This window comes from Eleutherodactylus coqui, chromosome 2 (assembly GCF_035609145.1).
Source record: "Eleutherodactylus coqui strain aEleCoq1 chromosome 2, aEleCoq1.hap1, whole genome shotgun sequence".
Taxonomy (NCBI): domain Eukaryota; kingdom Metazoa; phylum Chordata; class Amphibia; order Anura; family Eleutherodactylidae; genus Eleutherodactylus; species Eleutherodactylus coqui.
Window position 1 is genome coordinate 37,863,697 of NC_089838.1, and position 22,030 is coordinate 37,885,726.

At 39.7% G+C, this 22,030-nt stretch overlaps 1 protein-coding gene across 1 annotated transcript; it reads right to left on the reverse strand.

The window, feature by feature from the left end:
• Window positions 1-902: 902 nt before the first annotated feature.
• LOC136609935 (uncharacterized) lies at window positions 903-20,398 on the reverse strand. Its single transcript, XM_066589214.1, has 6 exons — window positions 20,158-20,398; window positions 17,978-19,818; window positions 15,931-16,129; window positions 13,899-13,980; window positions 6,850-9,190; window positions 903-959 (listed from the first exon to the last, which is right to left on the reverse strand). Exons 1-6 carry the CDS (start codon window positions 20,396-20,398, stop codon window positions 903-905), a joined length of 4,761 nt encoding a protein of 1,586 aa, XP_066445311.1.
• Between the last annotated feature and the right edge of the window lie 1,632 nt (window positions 20,399-22,030).

Here is a 22,030-nt window from a genome sequence, read left to right on the forward strand (position 1 = left end):
TTATAGAATTGTAAGATTCCAGGCGAGTCTTGAGAAGGAAATGAGAGTAAAGCAAATTGCAGAATGCACTAAAGAAATGCCGGATTTTCTAGAGATCTGTGCTGTGAGGCTGCATTAGTTCCCTTATTCAGCTACAATGCAAAATACTACAGTCTAATGGCGGCGCTCAGAGTTCAAATTGAGGTACTGCAAGTCTCTGGCTAAAAGCTGCTTTTGGTAGATTTTGCTTTACACAACTGAACTGTTTTCATTATATAGGTAGTTTCTGTAGCTGACATAACTACTCTACTATTTCTCAGCTTATACCATTTACAGTTCAACCCCTGGAAAGACACCAATAGTAAAAATGTGTCCTATGGCTAATTACATTATTTAAATATGTATTTTGCCAAAAATGCCGTATAGTACTGTACAAAAAATTGACATATAAGACAGCCAACCAACTACAGATAATCAGATTAGTAGTTTCTTTTAGTATTTTAGTTTTGTACGTCTTTAAGCAGACTTGTCTCCTGTCCTGACATATATTCTCAATATTGGGAATACCTTTTTAGGAAATCTGCATTGAGCTGTTCCTCTGTTATCACTCCTGGAAATGTATGACTAAATAGATGTTATGGTTACACTTGTCAATAGAACATATATCCCTAAACTCAGGGATGTAGCTAAAGGCTCATGGGCCCTAGTGCAAAAGTTTATATTGGGGCCCCCCAACTTCTTTTAACCCCTTAACGCAGAGGCGTAACTTGAAGCTCCTGGGCCCCAATGCCAAACCTGTAACAAGGCCCCCAACTATAATGCTTTATTCATAGTACTGGGTCTACCTATATGGAGAAGAAAGGCCTTATGGGTCCCTAAGGTTCCCCTGCATCTCCTATACTTACACCAATGCTTAAACTATCTCATACTGAGAACACTGCTTGGACAGAGTCAGAGTCTGTAGACATTTGCTGACTGGTCTGTTTTGAAGGAAACATATCTTTAAGAAATAACCTAAAACTCTATTAGCAGCACAGATACGATGGCTGTACAAAGACATTTAAAAGGCCTCTTCAGCAAAAACACATTTTCCATCTCTGCCTCCTTTACCCAATTGCCTGTCACACTCTAGAGGTCTCCACTGTCTATTGTAGTGACTTTCATGCAGTGCAACCGCCAGTCTGATGCTTATTAGGTTCCATCTTGATGTTGCTTTCATTTTCACATCAATTCCATCATGCATCAGCACAGCATTACATGATCAGCTACAGCCTGCACCATCTCTGCAACACCACCTTTACCATGTGCATTCTATATATTTACTTAAATAAGGTGCAGACCATAAGTATACAGTCAGGAGGAGGATCTGTGTTCTCCTCTACTATAGCTGTCTGATCATCATCAGTAATTGTGGGGAAAGTATTTGTGCACCCTCTAGGCCAGGGTTCCCCAACTCCAGTCCTCAGGGACTCAACAGGTCATGTTTTCAGGATTTCCTCAGTGTTGCACAGGTGATGTAATTATTGCCGGTGCCTCAGACATTGCCACATGTGTTCTCACTATAGGATATCCTGAAAACATGACCTGTTGGTGGTCCCATAGGACTGGAGTTGGGGATCTCTGCTCACACAGACTGAGAAAATGACTAGAAACTGAACACATAACCCCAAGTAGATCTAAGCTGGTCAGAATTAAGATCACATGACTATCTGAGGCGAAAGGCCAGAAATTTCAGAAAGAAAGAAATAACTAATCGAGATAACACTAGCCCACTTATATATACTGGTTACATAGTGAATAAAAAAAAATCAGCTGTAGCTGTTCTCCTTATTTATTGTACCTTGTGTAGCTGCAAAAGTTGCATATTCCTTGTCCTGGCACCGTCCAATCTGCATATATTGGGTCTTGTTTTCTTCTTTTTACTAGTTTCTGTAAATTATATGTTTACCAAGTGGGTGAGCTTTGGGCGCTGGGCCAATGAGTTGTCTCCCTTGCTTCTCCCTCTCCTCTCTCTCCCTTACTTTTTAATAAAGCAATGAACGACAAGATTCAGTTTTATTAGCCCTCACTCTCTTAGGGTGCTTTCCTCCTTCGTCCAGGGAGCAAGAAAGGGGAATTCCCCAAAGCCAAAAAGTTTTGTCTCTGGATGGAAGCGAACAGCACCGAGCAGATCCCATTGACTATAATGGAGTCCGCCCACTTTCAGCCTATCTGGACAGTTTTGGGACTGAACAAGAAGCACTGCATACATCACTTTTTCTTCTGGTATTTGCAGCCGCTAATATGACAGAAGGTTCTGACCCAGATGTGAAATTGGCCTTACTCTATTTACTGTTTTAGGTCTCAGTCACACGGGCGCCGATACGCCTGTGTTTCTGCAGGGTAAGATGGCTACGCTGCCGGTGCGGATGACTCTCCGCACCGTCCGGCAGATAGAACACATGGCCGGCAATGGCGGTCTTATCGTGCAGTAACACAGGCGCATCGGCGCCCGCGTGACTGAGCCCTTACTCTAGACAGATTTTGTGCTGACTGAGAAGGTTTCTTAATATATGGAGAGAGCATCTATACGCGGAAATTGGAACTAAAGGCTGCTGGAAGGTTAAGATGATACCACTGTCGTCAAATATGACATTTTATAAGGTTTCACATATTCATTTGTACTACAAATGTATACAAAAAGTAATAAAACTATGCTGTAAATTGGCCGATTGTTTAACCAAATGCAAAAAAGATTTATCCAATAAAAGAATAGAATAAATGTATTAAGAAATAAGGAACTATGCTTCAAAATAAAAAAAAGATTAATTTTAATGTTGAAATGTATATTACTGTTGAAAAGTAATATATGTAGGCCACAGTAATTGCATTACTGAAAATATACTAAGCAGAATAAAACTGGGACAAAGAACAAGAGAAAGACATGTATTCTGATTACATGTGAGCTACGCAGCAGTGGTCAATGTCACGCAACAGCTGCAAATGTGAGTTAAGTTACAGGGAGCATTAAAAGGGGTGTAAAACCCCATGTTCTCTATGTGATATTACCACATATTGATCCCTTGTAAGACCATATTGTGAGTATGGGATTACATTTTTAGCTCCACATCCTAGAAAGAATATAAAAGAGCTTGAAAGGGTTCAGATGCAGGCAACTAGATTATTAAATAGGATGAAAAGTCTCTCTATATAATAAGATAGATTAAAAAATATATGTGAGGTCAGCAGAAAACAACTGGCACATGAGTTATTCTTTAACCCTTAACACCACATGATGCACAGTTGCGTCCTGAGTTTGCAGGGTTTATATGGATCACGAGTCTGTGATGGAAATACCCATCCCCCACAGCCGTGATTAGCACTACCACCGATCATAGTAACATAGTATATTAGGCTGAAGGGAGACAATGTCCATCCAGTTCATCCTGATCCACCCCCTTGTTGATTCAGAGCAAGGCAAAAAAAAACCAATGAGGCAAAAGCCAATTTAGCCCATTTAGGGAAGAAAATCCCTTCCCGACTCCATAATGGCAGTCAGAATAATCCCTGGATCAACATTTTGAAAGCTCCTACCTCACTCCGCAGCTGTTAACCCTGTAAATGTCGCTATTAATTCTGACAGCGGCATTTAAAGGGGTTTTCCAGGCAGCTCCAGCTGGCATATGCTGGTGTTGAAGAGGAAGCTGTGTTCCAACCCCTGTGTAGTGGCTAGTGCTCGTAATTGCAAGTGCAGCACTCTTTGAAATCAATGGAAGGTGTACCTGCAATTACAAGCTTATCTAATAACAAATTGCATTGAGGGCTTGTCTGTAGAATCACACAGTATGAACTCGAATCCAATCCAGCTCCAGGGGCATAAGGCTATTTTCTTATTCACTATACTATTCAATAATATGACCAAGGATTTCAGGTAGTTTATACATATGTAGTGACTGATGATAGATCTGCATTATTATGAACTTTCATATTGATAATTCTCCAATGTACATCTACAAAACCTACACTGCATTGGCTGCCTATTAAATACAGAATTCAATTTAAACTCAGTACCTTCATCCATAAAACTCACCACAGCACAACCCTACATTGCCTCCCTCATCTCAATCCCCACCCAGCTCGTGCCCTTCGCTGCATTACCAAAATCAGACTGCCCCTTTCATTCGAACCTCTCATTCCCGCCCCAAAACTTCTCCAGAGCAGCACCAGTCCTCTGGAACGCACTACTAAAAACTATCCGGGCAATCCCTGACGCACAGGGCGTGAGGCGTGCTCTAAACACGCTGCATTTCAGGGAGGCATACCACATTCCCTAAACCAAACCCCTCTGTATGCTGCCTGATAACATGCTCCCTGTCCTACTGACTGCAATCCCTGCTAGCTGCTATCAACCGCCCCCTACAGTCGTACCGATTCAGCCACTACACAGCTTGAGTCTGACCATTGTCTATGTGTATAGCATCCCTCACTCTCCACCTCACCATACCGTGCACATCTCCACCTCACCATACCATGCACATCTCCAGCCCCTTTACCTTCTGTATCACCCCATTATTTGTAGTATGTAAGTTCGTTGGAGCAGGACCCTCACCCCTACTGTTTCCACCAACTTATTACTACATGTAACCGTGGTTTTATGTATTTTTGTACGTCTGTCTTTCTGTATTCTCCTGTTTTTGTAAGCACTATATAAAAACAGATTATTATTAATAACAATTGATTAATTCTTGAAATGAAAGGCTTACATTTTGTATATTTATTAGAAGGGGTTACTCAGGCAAAAAAACATTTTTGGAAACCTGCTCACAACGCAGCACAACCAAAAAAGAAGGTATGCCCATCTTACCTTATCCCTCACCACTCCCATTCCATCAAAGCCCGATCCCCCGCTGCTCTCTATTTTCTGCTTCAGTGATGATGTCACCAACATCAGGGACATATGACTGCTGCAGTCAATCAACAGCTCATTTTGGCTGGTGATCACGTGTGCGGCCACATATAGCTGCTTTGGGACAACATCGCTGCTGCAGCAGCAAGTGGAGAGCAGCATGGGCAAGGCTCTGGTAGAACAGGAGTGGCCAGGGATCAAGTGTGCATACCTTCTTTTATGTTTATACAGCACTTCAGCCCACTTTTCAAAAATTGTTTTTCCCTAGATAACTTCTTTAAATAAATAAAAACTTTGCAGGGATTTATCTGGTTTGGACAAATTTTATGTTGCAGTTGATATTTCCCTTGGACAAGCTGATAAGACGTACAACTAAGTTCATGGAGACAACCATTAGCTCCATGTGAGCAGCAAAATACCAAATAACATAGCGTCAACACATGCCAGTAATTTACTACAAGTAAGAACCCTGCAATCTTCTCGTACCAATATCTCTATTTGACTTCACTCTTATCTTTTCCTACTAGAAGGTGCCCAAACATGACACATGAAAAAGGGTCGTCTGATGAGAACCATTTCAATTATGGTTTTTTAAATAACTTTATATATTATAATTTTATAAGACAGCAGAGTGAAATGAGCCGATCATCAGGCCCATCTTTTCTCAGTTATATAAGATACTCCAAGTCATGGCTCCCCTTCACGATTGCTCAATACTATTCTTCATTACAAATAAATTAATTTGATGCCTCTCTTTTTAGTTTTCAGAAAATCACCTTGATATGTACAAAACTGAATATTTTCCCTCTATATGCGCTCACACAATGCTGCTGTACCATGAAAATGTATTTCTAGGACTGCCACCTACTCCACAGATCCCAAACACAGCCAGTACAGAAGGTGATCATATAGATGCTATAGAGAAATGGAGTACTGAATGCTCTAGTTCAGATATTGTAGGATAGATTGGCTATACTAGTGGTATATCATATCCTTTATTCACAAACACACGTCAGGGAAGCGCTACCGGTGTGGACTAGGAGTTATAAAATTATAATAGATATAACACTCTAAGGGAGTGCTATAGCCAAGAGAAAATTAGATGGACTCACCCGGTGTTTGGCGAGTACCCCTGTTAGGAGGCCTCACCAACACCTCCACTTCCTCGTTAGTATGTAAATCCCCTGGTTCGTCCGTTAGGCTGCTGGGCTCCTGTGTCCTGCTGAATTGCAGGACCCACTCGAAGGCAATTCGTATATCCGTAAGATGAAAAAAGTTGCCCGCGCTCTCAGGACCTGAACACCAGGGTCAGGCTGCAAACATCACTCGCTTCAAAGTTTTATTGATACACTCTGTGCATACTCAGTGCAACGCATTTTGTCATACCTAACGACTTTATCAAGCACAATGTATGAGTATGCACAGAGTGTATCAATAAAACTTTGAAGCGAGTGATGTTTGCAGCCTGACCCTGGTGTTCAGGTCCTGAGAGCGCGGGCAACTTTTTTCATCTTACGGATATACGAATATCCCTTATTCAAGTACATGAAACAATGCATAACGAATATGGACAAGGTTCTATCTCAGGTACTAATTAGTACTTGTACCTGAGGAAGAATCTTGTCCGCATTCAAAACGCTTTGTTTTATGTACTTCAATAAAGCATATTATATACCGCCATTGTGCCCGATCCATCTGTCTGGACATGGGACATTCAGTACTCTGTTACTCTATAGCAACCTTTAAACTTTGACACTTATCATATTTTATGTTGACACAATTTCAAGAATCACATACATAGCATTATTCTGTACTGTACATCTAATGTTACATAACTCTTATGAGTGCAAGTATGAAACAAGGCTATACAAGGCTGACGGCGGGGTGGCTCTTTGGCTTTAAGGTTGCAGTTTTAACCTTGCACTATTGTTATCTTTATTTCTATGATAAAAATGACATAAATTTTAATTCTAATAAACAAATACCTGATCAATATTGCTGGAGGGCAAATTAGTGTTTGCCGAATCGTTCACTGCTGTCGAATCCTCAGTGTCTATGAGATTCTCTGTAGGGACGTTCTGCACTGGTTTCAGATAAGCAATTTCATTCTGCTTTGAGTCCATAGTCACACACACATCATATGAGAATGGGAAAGGTAAACTTGTATCACTGATCTCAGATGGACATCCCAGCGTGAACTGAGGATAAATATTTCTGCTATATGCTCCATAGGTTATTGGGGTGTCGGCTTTTCTGCATTTGAAGATGACGGTAATAATAACAGTTATAATGAATAAACATGAAATCAGAGCTATGGATATAACTAGATAGAAAGTTACGTGGAATGGTTTCTCTGAATTTGACGGTTGTTTTATTATCTCTGGTACAACTTGTTGAAAATTCTCGGCCACGACTAAGTTTAAAGTAACTGTAGATGACAGAGATGGGGCTCCGTTATCCTTCACCAGAACCACAAGCTTCTGCCTTAAATTGTCAGCATCTTGAAGATCTCTCGCAATCTTTACTTCACCAGTATGCTGACCAATTCCATACAAGGATGGATCAGGAACTTGTAGTAAGTGATAGGAGAGCCAGGCGTTGTGTCCAGAGTCAGCGTCCACTGCAATCACTTTGGTGACTAGATAACCTTTCTCAGCAGAGTGAGGAATAAACTCAAATAATGCCGATCCCTCAGTGTCTGGTGATGGGTAGAGGATCTTAGGGGCATTATCATTCTTATCAATGATACATATCCTCACTGTGACATTACTGCTTAGAGGAGGAGATCCACTGTCTTTAGCCATCACCTGGAACTGGAATTCCCGCAACTGTTCATAGTCAAATGATCTCTGGGCATAGAGAACTCCAGTCATTGAGTTGATGGAAACATATGAGGATACTGGAATATCATCTATGTTGCTGTTCACGATGCTGTATGTGATTTTCCCATTATCACCTTCATCAAGATCTGAAGCAAGAATACTTTGTATCGAAGTCCCAGGTTGATTGTTTTCTATAATGTACACAGTGTACTTCATTCTCTCAAAGACTGGAGCGTTGTCATTCACATCTGAAATAGTCAGCTGAATGGTTTTATTGGTGGACAGTGGAGGAGATCCTTTATCCATGCACTGAATTGTAACATTATATACAGAAGTCCTTTCTCGGTCCATGCTAACTGCAGTTACCAGTTTATAGTACTTGCTGGAGGATGGTAACAGTTGAAAACCCTTTATGTCTGAGATCTGACATACCACATCACTATTGAGACCAGAATCCAAATCACGAACATTAATTATTGCTATGACAGTTCCAGGTGGAGAAGCTTCCGGCATTGTTGTTGCAAGAGTGGTAACTGTTATATCCGGAGCGTTATCATTCACATCAATCACTTGTATGGACACCTTGCAATGTGTGACAAGACCTCCACCATCTTTAGCTTCAACAGTCATTTCATAACTATCTGATGCTTCATAATCTAAAGTTGCTATTGTGTTGATATCACCTTTTGATGAATCAATAGAAAATATTTGGTCTGCATTTTTTGTGATGTGGCTAAAAGAATAAGATACAAGGCCATATAAGCTCTCATCTTCATCAGTTGCCTGTAAATGAACCACTAAGAAGCCTACAGGTGCATTTTCAGGTAGGCTTACACGATATCTGTCCTGGTTAAATATTGGAATGTTGTCATTAACATCTAGAACAGTGACTTTTATGACTGCAGTGCCAGTTTTGGAAGGTTTACCTCCATCAGAAGCCGTTAGTATTAACTCATACAAACTTTGCTTTTCTCTATCCAAAGACTGTTCTAGTATAATTTCTGGAATTCTAATTCCATCATCAGTGAGTCTTTCTTCAAGGCTAAAGCATTCATTATCACTAAGAGTATAACTTTGTATAGAATTAGTGCCTAGATCTGGATCTTCTGCATTTCCTAATAAAAAACGTACTCCAGGAACAGAAGACTCACTAATGCTTATTTCAAAAAATGTCTTAGAAAATGTAGGTGCGTTATCATTCACATCCTTGATTTCTATGGTAATTGTGTAAAAATGTAAAGGGTTTTCAATCACAGCTTCCAGATTTAGAAAACAATTCAGTTTAGCCCCACATAATGTTTCTCTGTCAATTCTCTCTGATACAATTAAATCTCCATTTTCTAGATTTATGCTGAAATATTGCTTTGTAACATGAGAAACAATTTGGAATTTCCTAAACACAAGTTCCTTGACATTTAATCCAAGGTCTTTTGCCACATTCCCAACTACAGATCCCCTTTTCAGCTCTTCAGGTATTGAGTATTGTAATTGGCCTGAGATATCCCTGAAGTAAAATGAAGAGAAGTAGAATAATACTTGCCATATCACTGTCCATTGTGTCCCTTTATATCCCGTGTTGTGTGTCATTGTTAGAGATAGAAGGTCTTCTTTAAAAATTATAGAAGAATATAGAATTGTAAGATGAACCAGATTAGAGTAAAGCAAGTTGCAGGAAGCAGTGAAAAAATAATGCAGGATTTTCTAGAGATCTGTGCTGTGAGGCTGCATTAGTTCCCTTATTCAGCTACAACACAAAATACTACAGTCTAATGGCGGCGCTCAGAGGTCAAACTGAGGTACTGCAAGTAACCTAAGAAAAGTATTTCAAATGGTAGCTTAATATATAGAGTTTCTGCATTTGTACAGTGTAAGTAAGCTTACAATATACAGTGTACAATGCAATATGAATATTACTATATATTATCATAAGATCTTTATCATTACAAATTTACATAAACAAGTAATGGTGGGATTGAGCGCATATCAAATAATGGTACCTTTATCAGATTTTGTGTTAAAACCTTTACACCAGCAATGACTTACATACATGTTACAAGCTCATAAAAGATTAGTTTAAAACATATAACCAAGACAGCTGTGAGTATTGAAGTATCTCATCTCTGGTGTCCTATTTCTAAAATTTGATAAGAAAAACATTGCTTTTACCAGATATACGTAAGTACTAGATAATCCCATTCATCCCAGATCTCAATAAGTTCCGTGTCACATGCGTGACCCAAATATATTACATACGTTTTTGTTTCTATAGTATTCTCTATTGGCCATTATGTATACACTGCCGTTACTTATACAGGTTACAGAACTCCTAAGTTGCTTCCAATATTCTAATTTTGAGCAGATAATAATACAAAATAAACATGAAACTTCTTCACTCTTTTTAACCCTTTCCAAACCACTCTCTGACGTCTGAAGACGCTATGATTTAAGGCTCTACAGCTCTGATGTTGGAAGACGTCCCCCGGGGTTCTCTTACTGTATATTGCCAGCCTCTCTGCTGTCGGAGCCTATCCAATGTGTCACCTCATGCAGTACTGGCTTTAGCCAGCATATAGCGCTGTTGTATAACAGCAGAAAAAGAGTAAGCCCCCTTGGAAAACCAGAAAACAAATTGGATTGGAAAGGGTTAAAAAGTAAGCCTGAAGGTTCTTATGTGATGTTCTGCAGTAGTTATAAAAATTGTGTAATTCACACTGCAGGCACTGAAGAACTTTTTTGAAAAGAGGGAGAGAAACACTGTTTGATTAACACTGTTAATCAACCCATTATTGACACAAAAGAAGATACTTCTTGCCAGGCTGATCTTTGACATTCTGCTTCTCTCTCTGTATATTCATTATAATGTGATGTTTATACAAATATTTACAAACTAGTGAATGCCTTAAAACTGGGCCTAAAGTGTATTTCCAAATGTAAGTACCTGCATAAATCAGGTAATCGGGGATATGGCTTGGCTGCTGAAGTGAATGGCTGCCTGACTGTAGAGCTCCTGATCCTCCAGGGCTCCACGGCAACTCCAAAGTGGTAAAATCACAGCCAAATAGCTCTCACCTGCTGTCTAGGTGCCCAGGATGACACGGAGGGGAAAGTACTCATCAGACAAACTGGAGAAGCTCATTAATAGAGATGAGCGAGTATACTCGCTAAGGCACATTACTCGAGCGAGTAGTGCCTTAGCCGAGTATCTCCCCCTCGTCTCTAAAGATTCGGTGGCCGGCGGGGGAGAGCGAGGAGGAATGGAGGGGAGATCTCTCTCTCCCCCCCCGCTCCCCGCCGCAACTCACCTGTCACTCGCATCTTTAGAGACGAGCAGGGAGATACTCGGCTAAGGCACTACTCGCTCGAGTAATGTGCCTTAGCGAGTATACTCGCTCATCTCCACTCATTAACTTTTCTCAGTCCCTGGCATGGCACCAAGATGGAGTGGCTGGAAGTTCCCACGGAGGCTCCCCTGCATCTCAACCTGTGCAGTGCTCAGTGGAGCAAATGCCTTCCAATGAAATGATGCAAAGATACAACTCTGAGCCATGGGGCTTCCTATTCAAGCCATGCTAGTTCACTCACAAATATAAAAGGAAGTCCTGTGAAACACAGACGGGAGCCTCCACAACAACACAGTCATCATCATCTACCCAGCCACATGGCAGACGCAGTCTCTTCCCCCCCTGCTAATCCAGAAAAGCAAAGACAGAAGTTGTACTCTCTGGAGGGACAACTTGGTACAGATGTGAGTGATCACTCATTTACTACAGTTACATCACCACATTATTGACAATATTTTTGGTAATGATGCATTAGTCATGGACACCTCAATGAAAACTATGCTGAAAGCACTGCATATTTCTCTACAGCCCTACTTTGCCCGGCTCATCCAACTCAACTCAGCTATAGCTAAGGCAAAGAGCAGAATCACTCATGTAGAGAATAAAATTACAGAATTTACACAACAACCTTATAGATGCACATATGGAATCAGAATTTCTTCGACTTAGAAACAAAGTAGCGGACTTGGAGGACAGGTCAAGCCACAAGAATGTCATGTTCAAAGGGATCCCTGCCACTGAGCTGATGCAATATTTATAAAATCTGATGAAAACGCTGCATGACTTTATTTTAGATAGGGCACACAGACTTCCACGTCCTAAAACCACTGAGTGAACCATGGGTGAAGAGATGTTTTGGTATGAATGCACTTCTTCCATGTAAAAGAGAAGCTTCTGGAAGCCACCAGGAAACTAGGCTCCCTATCAGTGCCATACTAAGCATTGTCTCTATTCACAGATCTATCTATCTGAAGTGACTCTGCCCCAGAGTGGAAAACTGCTTCCTGTAACTACAATACTTATAGATGACAAATTTGCAAATAAGTGGGGTTTCCCTGTACATTTTCTAATCACCTGCATCAACACTACTGCTGGGGTTAAATCACTGGATGATGGAATTAACCCTTCTGTGACTATTAAAATTACATGTCGCCCTACCTACTAATGATCTGAAGCAGTCCATCCAATAAGAGCCAGAATAGTGGTAGGTGGGAAGCTTACGCTAACTGACAAATCTGCCCTGCTGCTGTGAAACTCTGGAACACTTTTATCCCCATCACTGAAGAACTTTTAGCCCCGTGCTTGTTGGCCATGTCTGGTCAAGCTGTTACATTTTCCTTCTCATTCACAACTATGTGATGGACAGTTATTAGAGATAAGCGAGCGTACTCGCTCAGGAAAACTACTCGAGCAAGTATTGCCTTATGCGAGTACCTGTCCGCACATCTCAAAAGATTCGAGTATTGCTGGCTGGCTCACAGAGCGGCCAGCAGTGGGCCAGATTGGCTGGAGGAGATTTCACTCCTCGCTCTTCCCTGCCCCTCTCCATTTACTTAATACAGCAGTCATTCAGTACTGAATGGCTACTATTTACACTGAACGATCATCATTCAGGATTTTAAGCTGCATAAAATCCTGCATGATGATCGTTCAGTGTTAACAGCAGCTGTGCAGTACTGAACGGCCGCTGTGTTGAGTGAATGGAAGAGGGGCAGGGGAGAGCAAGGAGTAAAATCTCCTCCACCCATTCAAGCCGCCCTGCTGAGGGAGCTAGCGATTCTCGCTCCTGTGTAGCAGCATGGGTGCGAGTACACACAGGGACCAGTGTCAGGCATCATTTGCCCGACATTCGTCCCATGTAAATGGGCCTTTATTTTAATATTGTCTCAGATGCAGGCATGAACACCACATCCAGGTTGCATAATTATGTTTAATCCTTAAACGACATATGGTGGAAGGAGGAACTTTTTGATGTCTGAGATGGACTATTCCTTCTACTTAAATGTTTACAATAGCTACTTGCGGATTGACATGGTCATAGTACATAGAAATATACCACTGTATTCTCAAGATTCGACAGTAAAGACGATCACTTGGATTGATCATGTTGAGCTCTTGTTGACTATAGCAGAACAATATAACCAATCACCAACATACTTATGGCAAAGTAATGCTTTCCTACTATTGTAGGTGGCGCATAGATCTAATTTGGAGAGAAATATAATGAAATATTTCACTCTTAAGGAATCTCCTGATGTCAATCTTCATGTTCTGTGGAACGCCCATTAGACATACAGAAGGGACTCATTTATTAGGGTAGGACACTATGTGTAAAAAAAAAAAGGACAAAAATTCTAAATTAGCTATTTGATAGAATTAAAGCACTTCAAATATAAAATAAACAACAGCAGACAACCTAACTTACGGATGAGCTCTTTTAATATAGACACAAACTTCAAAGCCACTGAGAGGAAATTAAAAAGAATCAAGGCCCACTCTTACTTGCTAAATAATAAATCTGGGAAACATTTGTCTTCTCACCTTAGAGCCCAGCAGCTCAAATCGCAAATCCCATACTTGCTAGGTCAAAATAATACAGGAAAGCTTACAAACCTAGAGATGTAGCAAACAGTTTTAGAGAGTACTACTCCAATAAAAGAAATAGCCGGCAGCATGCATGGATGTGAATAGCACAAAGACTTTTATTGCCCCATCACAAAGACAGCAACGTTTCGGCCGTAGTGGTCTTCCTCAAGCTTTTGCGTATTCTTAGAGAGTACTACTCGACATTATATAATTTAAAAGATAATTCCTTCACATTTCCAAGTGCAACACAGCAGATTAAAAAAATACTATAAAATATAAATTTACCTGGTCTTTCTGAGGCTCAGAAGGAAATCCTCAATGTCCCAATTAGTAGCCGAAGTGCTAAGACACTCCAACTCCTTACTATCTAGTAAATCACCAGGACCGGAAGGACTTACAAATGCTTACTACAAAACTTTTTAAGATACTCTATCTCTATTTATGTGCAAAACCTTCCAACTAGCGATGACCAAAGGTTTTTTTTATCAAAGAAAATCAAAAGGGCATTAAAAGACTAAACCGAGAAAACGCCCAGATATCTCCAAAAGTTTTCAGCCTATATCATTAAATACTGACATTAAAATTTAAGCAAAGTTACTAGCTTCCAAGTGGGTTTCGTGAAAGGTATATGGGCTTTGGATAACACTAGAAAAGTCTTAAATCTCGCACATTATATTGAATCTACGAAAACCCCTGCAGTTTTGTATCCTTGGATGATGAAAAGGCATCTTATTGCATAAATTAGTCAACTGCTTATGCTGTGTCTCCTATCTCAATTAAGATTCTGCTTTTAACTCCGTTATGGAATTTGTCTCTACCCTCCCACCTTTCCTCTTTGACTCAAAGATACTTAAAAGACACGGAAAAAGTCCCATGATTATGCAAAACCCCAGAATGCACTTCTGAAGGATTATATTTTTTTGGCTTTGCTCCAATATGCTATCCCATACTTTAATATATGAAAGTGGAATTGCTTGGTATTTCTAACCTTTCACACTTACTGCAAGAGGAATCTCATTTTTTTTCTCCAGGGGACTTTTACAAGCAGCTACAAGTGCAACCTTTTTTAAATATGCATTAACTTCTACTATTATGGGTTAACCCAACTATATTCAAAATATTCTCTAAAGGAATTAAAAAGTCAAAACCTATATATACCTTATTACATGATTGTGCTAATATTCAAAAAACACTTAGCTGTTAAGAGAGTGAGAGGGATGGCCCAAACATTTAGCGATAAAGACTGGTAGCAAGCTCTATCTGTGACCCACAAAGCACTTGAATGTAGCACACATAGCGAGACATTAATGAAGATTACATTAAGATGGTATTATACACCATGACATTTAGCTCAAATACAACCCAATTATTCTGACTTAGGCGGCCTGCAGACGGCTGGGTCGGATCCGACCCGAGCCCCTGCAGAGAGCAGCGCATACTCACTCGCGCCCCGCAGCTCCGGCTCTTTCATGTGCTGGCTGCCGGGCAGCCGGCGCATGCGCAAAGCAGAGCTGGCGGCCGGTGAGTGATGTTTCTGTGCGGAGCTCTGTGAGCCCCGCACAGAAATAGAGCACGCTGCGGTTTGTTTTCCGCGCGAGATTTCGCGCGGACAAACCGTGGCCGCCTGCATAGGATTGCGTTTGCTAACGCAATCCTATGGCAGCTTCCAAGGGTGGAAATTCCGCGGGAAATCCCGCCACGGGATTCCACCTGTCTGCAGGCGGCCTTACTGTTGGCTGCAGTAGTATGTCCGTGTTAGTCTCCTTCCCTTTGTAGCAGCTATCTCCTCCCTGATATGTTCTATAACCTTCTATGGGTAGAATGAGACAACACCAACCTAAAGTTCCTAATTCCCATCTTGGTGTCTCTGTTACTAGAAACAGACTTCACATGACAAAAGTAGTGGACAGCAAATTAACAGGAAAGGAACCCCCGAGTAGCCAGTAATTTTTCAGCAAAAAAAAATTCACTTTTAGTAAATCAAGTAATCTGTACTTTTGCTATTAATTACAGCGGCTATCATATAACTTGTTTGAAAAGTCAGTAAACATTTAAATCTTACATATTACTTGTAAACAATTGAATTAGGTTTTTTAATCATTAACAATTATATTCCAGTTTTGAGCATACTCAGCTACTACATAGGTAAATGGGATTATTATGGGATTATTAAGAAGGCAGTACAACACAAGCATGAAATCACAGATTGGTAGTTCATCTTCATAATCCATAGAGAACTATCAAGGAGTTTAGGATGATATTTAATATCAGTGTGAAATGCATGCAGAATCCAGCAGTGTGGCTTTTTGTAACTGACCGGTGTTAATTTTGTGAATATTGAGTTGGTTCAAGTGTTGGTCAAGGTCAAGTGTGCCGATTACCACTAGGACCACCACTGCTGGCTTGTGCCAGAGATGCTGTATTTCGACTTTCAAGTCTTCATATTTGAACATTTTCTGTTGTTGTTTGTCATTGACCTTGCCATCTCTGGGTATAGTAATGTCAATGGACTGTAACTAGAAGTGAGCGATCCTACTCGGTAAGCCAGTTACTCGAGCGAGCATCGATTTTCTCGAGTAACCGCTTACTGATCAGAGCAGGCTCAGGTGGGCTGTGGGGGGGGGGGGGGGGAGCGGAGCGGGGGGAAGAGAGAGAGAGATCTCTCTCACTCTTCCTCCCGCTCCGCTCCCCCACAACCCACCCGAACCTGCTCGGATCACTAAGCAGTTACTCGAGAAGAGCGATGCTCGCTCGAGTAACTGCTTTACCGAGTAGGATCGCTCATCTCTAACTGTGACCTTTTCTTTTTAATGATTGTCAAATTGGGCATGTTGTGGGTTAAGACTTTATACACAGAAATTCCACAGCATTTTTTACTTTGTTGTGGGTAGATGGTAGTTTTTGCAGAGATTCCAATGAATCATCTTTGCTTCAGAATGGTATATTTGTTTGTAGCCAAACTGTGCTTTTTTTTTTTGCAACAGATGAGTACATGGTCAATCATGGATTATTGTTATAGCTGTTTTCATTATAATTGGTGTCAGCATATTTTATGAAATAGTTTGCTAAAGAAACTATTCTAGTAACCCCTTAAATTAAAATAAGCTCACAAAAGGTTTCCTTGTAGCATATATCAACCAAACACAGATCAAATCTCCTTTGGAAAATCTCACCTGCAAAATGATATCTGAATTATGACTAGCTCTCATAGGCAACACGGTCACCATTAATGTTCTGCAGTTTTTATATGTAAGGTTGCATTCACACGACTGTATATCGGCTCGGTTTTCACGCCAAGCTGATATACGTCATCCTCATCAGCAGGGGGGGAAGGATGGAAGAGCCAGGAGCAGGAACTGAGCTCCCGCCCCCTCTCTCGTAACATAGCCCCACCCCTGTCCCACCTCCTTTCATTGCAAATAGTGCAGAGGGGAGGAGAGGAGGCAGAGAGGGGGCGGGAGCTCAGTTCCTGCTCCTGGCTCTTCCATCCCCTCCCCCCCCTGCAGATGAGGACGACATATATCGGCTCGGCGTGAAAACCAAGCCGATATACGGTCGTGTGAATGCAGCCTAAGAGATATTCTTTTTACCTAGAACTGCTGTGAACATTTTTTTAAATTAACGAGAGCATAATTTAGGGTACATATAAAATTACTCTATAGACAAAACCTCTTTTACAAAAGGTCATATGGTTTTTTTTAGCTAATTTATCCATTTTATCTTTCACAAAACAAGCCACATCATTGTCTACATATTGTATTAACCCTTTCTAATCCAATTTGTATCCTGATTTTCCTAGGGGGCTTACTCTTTTTCTGGCGATACACAACGGCACTATACGCTGGCTAAAGCCAGTACTGCATGAGGTGACACATTGGATAGGCTTCGACAGCAGAGAGGCTGACAATATACAGTAAGAGAACCCTGACGGACAACTTCCAACATCGGAGCTGTACAGCCTTAAATCATAACGTCTTCAGGGGTCAGACAGTGGATTGGAAAAGGTTAACATGCTGCCACACTTTTCCTGTTAAGCAATTATGGATCAAACAACTTTTTCTGATACCAAGAGTGAATAGTTCCAGTCTTGGGGTACGCTTATCAAAGCGGTTACTATGCTTGTAAAAATATGTTAATTTAATGAATGCAATATTCATCATTTTTTGCACTATATGGTCTTATAAAAGTTATTGAGTCAATGTGAAAGGCTGGTTTGTTTATTAAATATGGGAATCAGTGGTTTAGTAAAGTCCATATTATAAACAGAAGCCGTATAATAAATTATTTTAGAAATTACGTAAACCTGTACTACATTACTAATGGACATAAGATAATAGGTAATTAATAAGATTTTGAAATCATACCTCTTTAATGTTTTCAGAAGGCATATCAGTTTGAGAAGTATAATTTGCTGTTGCTGAGTCATCAGTGTCTATGAGATTCTCTGTAGGGACGTTCTGTACTGGTTTCAGATAAGCGATTTCATTCTGTTTTGAGTCCATAGTCACACACACATCATATGAAAATGGGAAAGGTAAACTTGTATCACTGATCTCAGAAGGGCATCCCAGGGTGAACTGAGGATACACATTTCTACCATATGTTCCATAGGTTGCAGGCATACTGGTTTTCCTGCATTTTAAAATTATAGTAATTAACACAGTTGCAATGAATAAAATTGAAATTAGACCTATAGAAACTACCAAGTAGAATGTCACATTGGAAGAACTATGTGATATATTGGGTTGTCGTTTAATTTCTGGTAAAACCTGTTGAAAGTTTTCAGCCACAACTAAATGAACTGAAACAGTACATGACAAAGATGGGACTCCATTATCCTTCACCAGAACCATAATCTTTTGTCTTAAGGTATCTGTGTCTTGAAGATCTCGTCCAATCCGAATTTCACCAGTATATTGACCAATGGCGAATATTGTTGGATCAGGAGCTTGTAGTAAGTGATAGGAGAGCCAGGCGTTGTGTCCAGAGTCAGCGTCTACTGCAATCACTTTGGTGACTAGATAACCTTTCTCAGCAGAGTGAGGAATAAACTCAAACAATGCCGACCCCTCAGTGTCTGGTGATGGGTAGAGGATCTTAGGGGCATTATCATTCTTATCAATGATACATATCCTCACTGTGACATTACTGCTTAGAGGAGGAGATCCACTGTCTTTAGCCATCACCTGGAACTGGAATTCCCACAACTGTTCATAGTCAAATGATCTCTGGGCATAGAGAACTCCACTTATAGAATTAATGGAGATATAAGATGACACTGGAATTTCTTCTACATTGCTGTTTAGAATGCTGTAAGTAATTTTCCCATTTTCATCACAATCACTATCTGAAGCTCGGATAGTCTGTATTGATGTACCTGGTTGATTATTTTCTCCAATATACAGAATGTAGTTCATCTTCTCAAAAACCGGAGCATTGTCATTCACATCTGAGATGTTGAGGTGAAAGGTTTTGTTGGTAGACAATGGAGGAGATCCGCTATCCATACACTGTATTGTCACATTGTAGGAAGGATTTCTTTCTCGGTCCATGGTACCTGCAGTTACTAGTTTATAATAACTACTGGAGGATGGAATTAGCTGAAAAGCCAAAGTGTCTGAGATATGACAAAGAACTTCACTATTCACCCCAGAGTCCAAGTCATGGACATTCAGTAATGCTATAACAGTTCCTTGTGCTGAGTCCTCTGGAATTGATGCTAAGAGAGATGTGACAGTTATATCCGGGGCATTGTCATTGACATCAATTACTTGTATCGACACCTTGCAATGTGCCACATGACCTCCACCATCTTTAGCTTCAACAGTCATTTCATAGGCATCTGATGTTTCATAGTCCAATTTCCCTAATATTTTTATATCACCATTTAATGAATCTATAGTAAATAATTGGCGTGCATTGTCAGAAATATGATTAAAAGAATAAGTTATTTCAGCATTAGAGCCTTCATCTTCATCAGTTGCATTTAATTGTATTACAAGAGATCCAATAGCTGCATTTTCCTGTAACCTTATATGATATGTGTCTTGACTAAACATTGGCAGGTTGTCATTAACATCTTGGACAATAATCTTCACTGTAGCAGTACTTGATTTCTGTGGGTTACCTCCATCCAAAGCAGTTAATATTAACTCATAGAAGCTTTGTTTCTCTCTGTCCAGGGATTTTTCCAGTATAATTTCTGGATATTTAATTCCATCTGTTGTTATTTTCTCCCCAAGGCCAAAATTTTCATTTGCACTCAGCGTATAACTTTGTATTGAATTGATGCCTGAATCAGGATCTTGCGCATTCCCTAAAGCAAAGCGGGCGCCAGGAGAGGTCAGTTCACTGATTTCTAAATCAAAATGTTTCTTTGAAAATATCGGCGCATTATCATTCACATCCTGGATTTCAATGGTGATTGTGTAAAAGTTCAAAGGATTTTCAATAACAGCTTCTAGGTTTATAAAGCAGTTTGGTTTAATTTCACATAATATTTCTCTATCAATTCTCTCTTTTACAAATAAGTCTCCATTTTCCAAATTAATATTGAAATACTTCATTTTTGCTTTTGAAATAAGCTGGAATTTTCTATCTGCTAATTCCTTTACATTTAGTCCAAGATCCTTTGCCACATTTCCAATTACAGATCCCTGCCTCATTTCTTCAAGTACTGTATATTGTAACTGGCCATAGGTGTCACTGATAGAGAAGAAAATAAAGCAAAATACCTGATAGATCTGTTGCAACTGTTTTCTTCTGTGTTCCGTTGCATAACTCATTGTGATGTAGAAGTTTCCTTTGCTATAATCCACATGTAAGGCAATATTATTCTTCAAAAGGAAGATGAATTATGAAGATGTGCCTTGTTGCCCGGACTGCAGTGTGTCTTCTGGAAATATTGCAATGTTTCCCTATATTCAGTGAGACTAGAGTTTATTTCTAGGTTAAAAAGTGAATACACAGTCTAATATTGCCACTCAGTGTTCAAAAGTAAGAACTACAACTTATCTGAATCAAGCAGAGAAACAATCGGTATGTATATGTACTCTTCGATTTATGTTATTCTCCCATTTTTATTTGCTTATGATATTAGGGTTCATTCACATTAGAATCAGAGGTTGGTTTTGGAATCTCCATCACTGAAAACAGGATGACATCATATATTACTAAATTCAGCGTTATCTGTGCTGTAATTATAACCTGATTATATGTTATACTTCATTTGCTTCATGATGACCCCATTTAAAATAGTATTCAAAATCTTCAACTGAATGAATAACTTGTAGGCTGGTTGAGTTTGTCAGTATTATATAACTATACCTTATAGGATATGAAATATAACATTATAAAACTTGGTAAATGAATGCTTCTAGTAAACATGGAAGAATATGATTAGTAATAAAACATGTAATATAAAGTTAAAGGAAAAGTGTCATCAGAAAATGTAGAAATCAAGTTTAAAAAATATATTTATTTTTCTATGCAATGATCTGTATTTTAAAAAATCCTAAAATCTTGCATTGGTCGCACTGACTACTAAGCCTAATCACTGCTCTCCATCAAATTTGCTAACTGCATGATAATATTTGATCTCTGTAGATTTCTATATGCAGAATTCAAATATCACATTTGTTTATTCTAGCCTGGTCCAGTTTTTCCAGAAATCACTGATATTGTGTTAGATAAACTGATGGTTGATTATGTGTTTATTGAACACATATGACATATCTATATGACTGATACATTAAATAAATGAACTAGAATGTGAAGACTGAATCAAACAGATATCAATGATTGCTGCTTTCAAACAAGATTAAATAAACAGAGAACTAGAACTGATAAAAAACGTTGAACTCTTCCATGATCCCCACATATGAATAATCCTATAGTCCTATAATCCTATGGAAGTATAGGTACTTAATAGACAATTAACATTCAATAAATTCAATAGGTAGTTTTTCTTGTGAAAGAAGGTGTGAGGCAGGGATACAATAAACTGGACAATATAAATAGTCCTAAAAAGTAACAGCCTGTAGACTTATGTCTTAGACCCCATTTACACTGACAGATGATCGCTCAAAAGTCACTCAAACAATAGTTTGAGTGACAGTTTTGAGCGATCAACTTTGCATAGTCTATAGTAGCTAAGTAGCTACTAAAGAGCTATGAAGGCGGACCGGGACAACACCACTATCACTTGGGGAACAATACAGCTGTTCTGCATAAGCAAACAGCTGTATTGTTCACCGCGATTAGAGCTTGCATCCAGCTGTGAACTGGCTTTGAGCAAATTTTGAGTGAGAATCGTTGGGTCTAAATGGGCCTTTAGCCTGCATTGAGTGTGTACAAGAAAGAGATCGTCTTTATGCCAAGAAGAAACCAAAGGTAAATGCTTTGTGACACTTTTCACT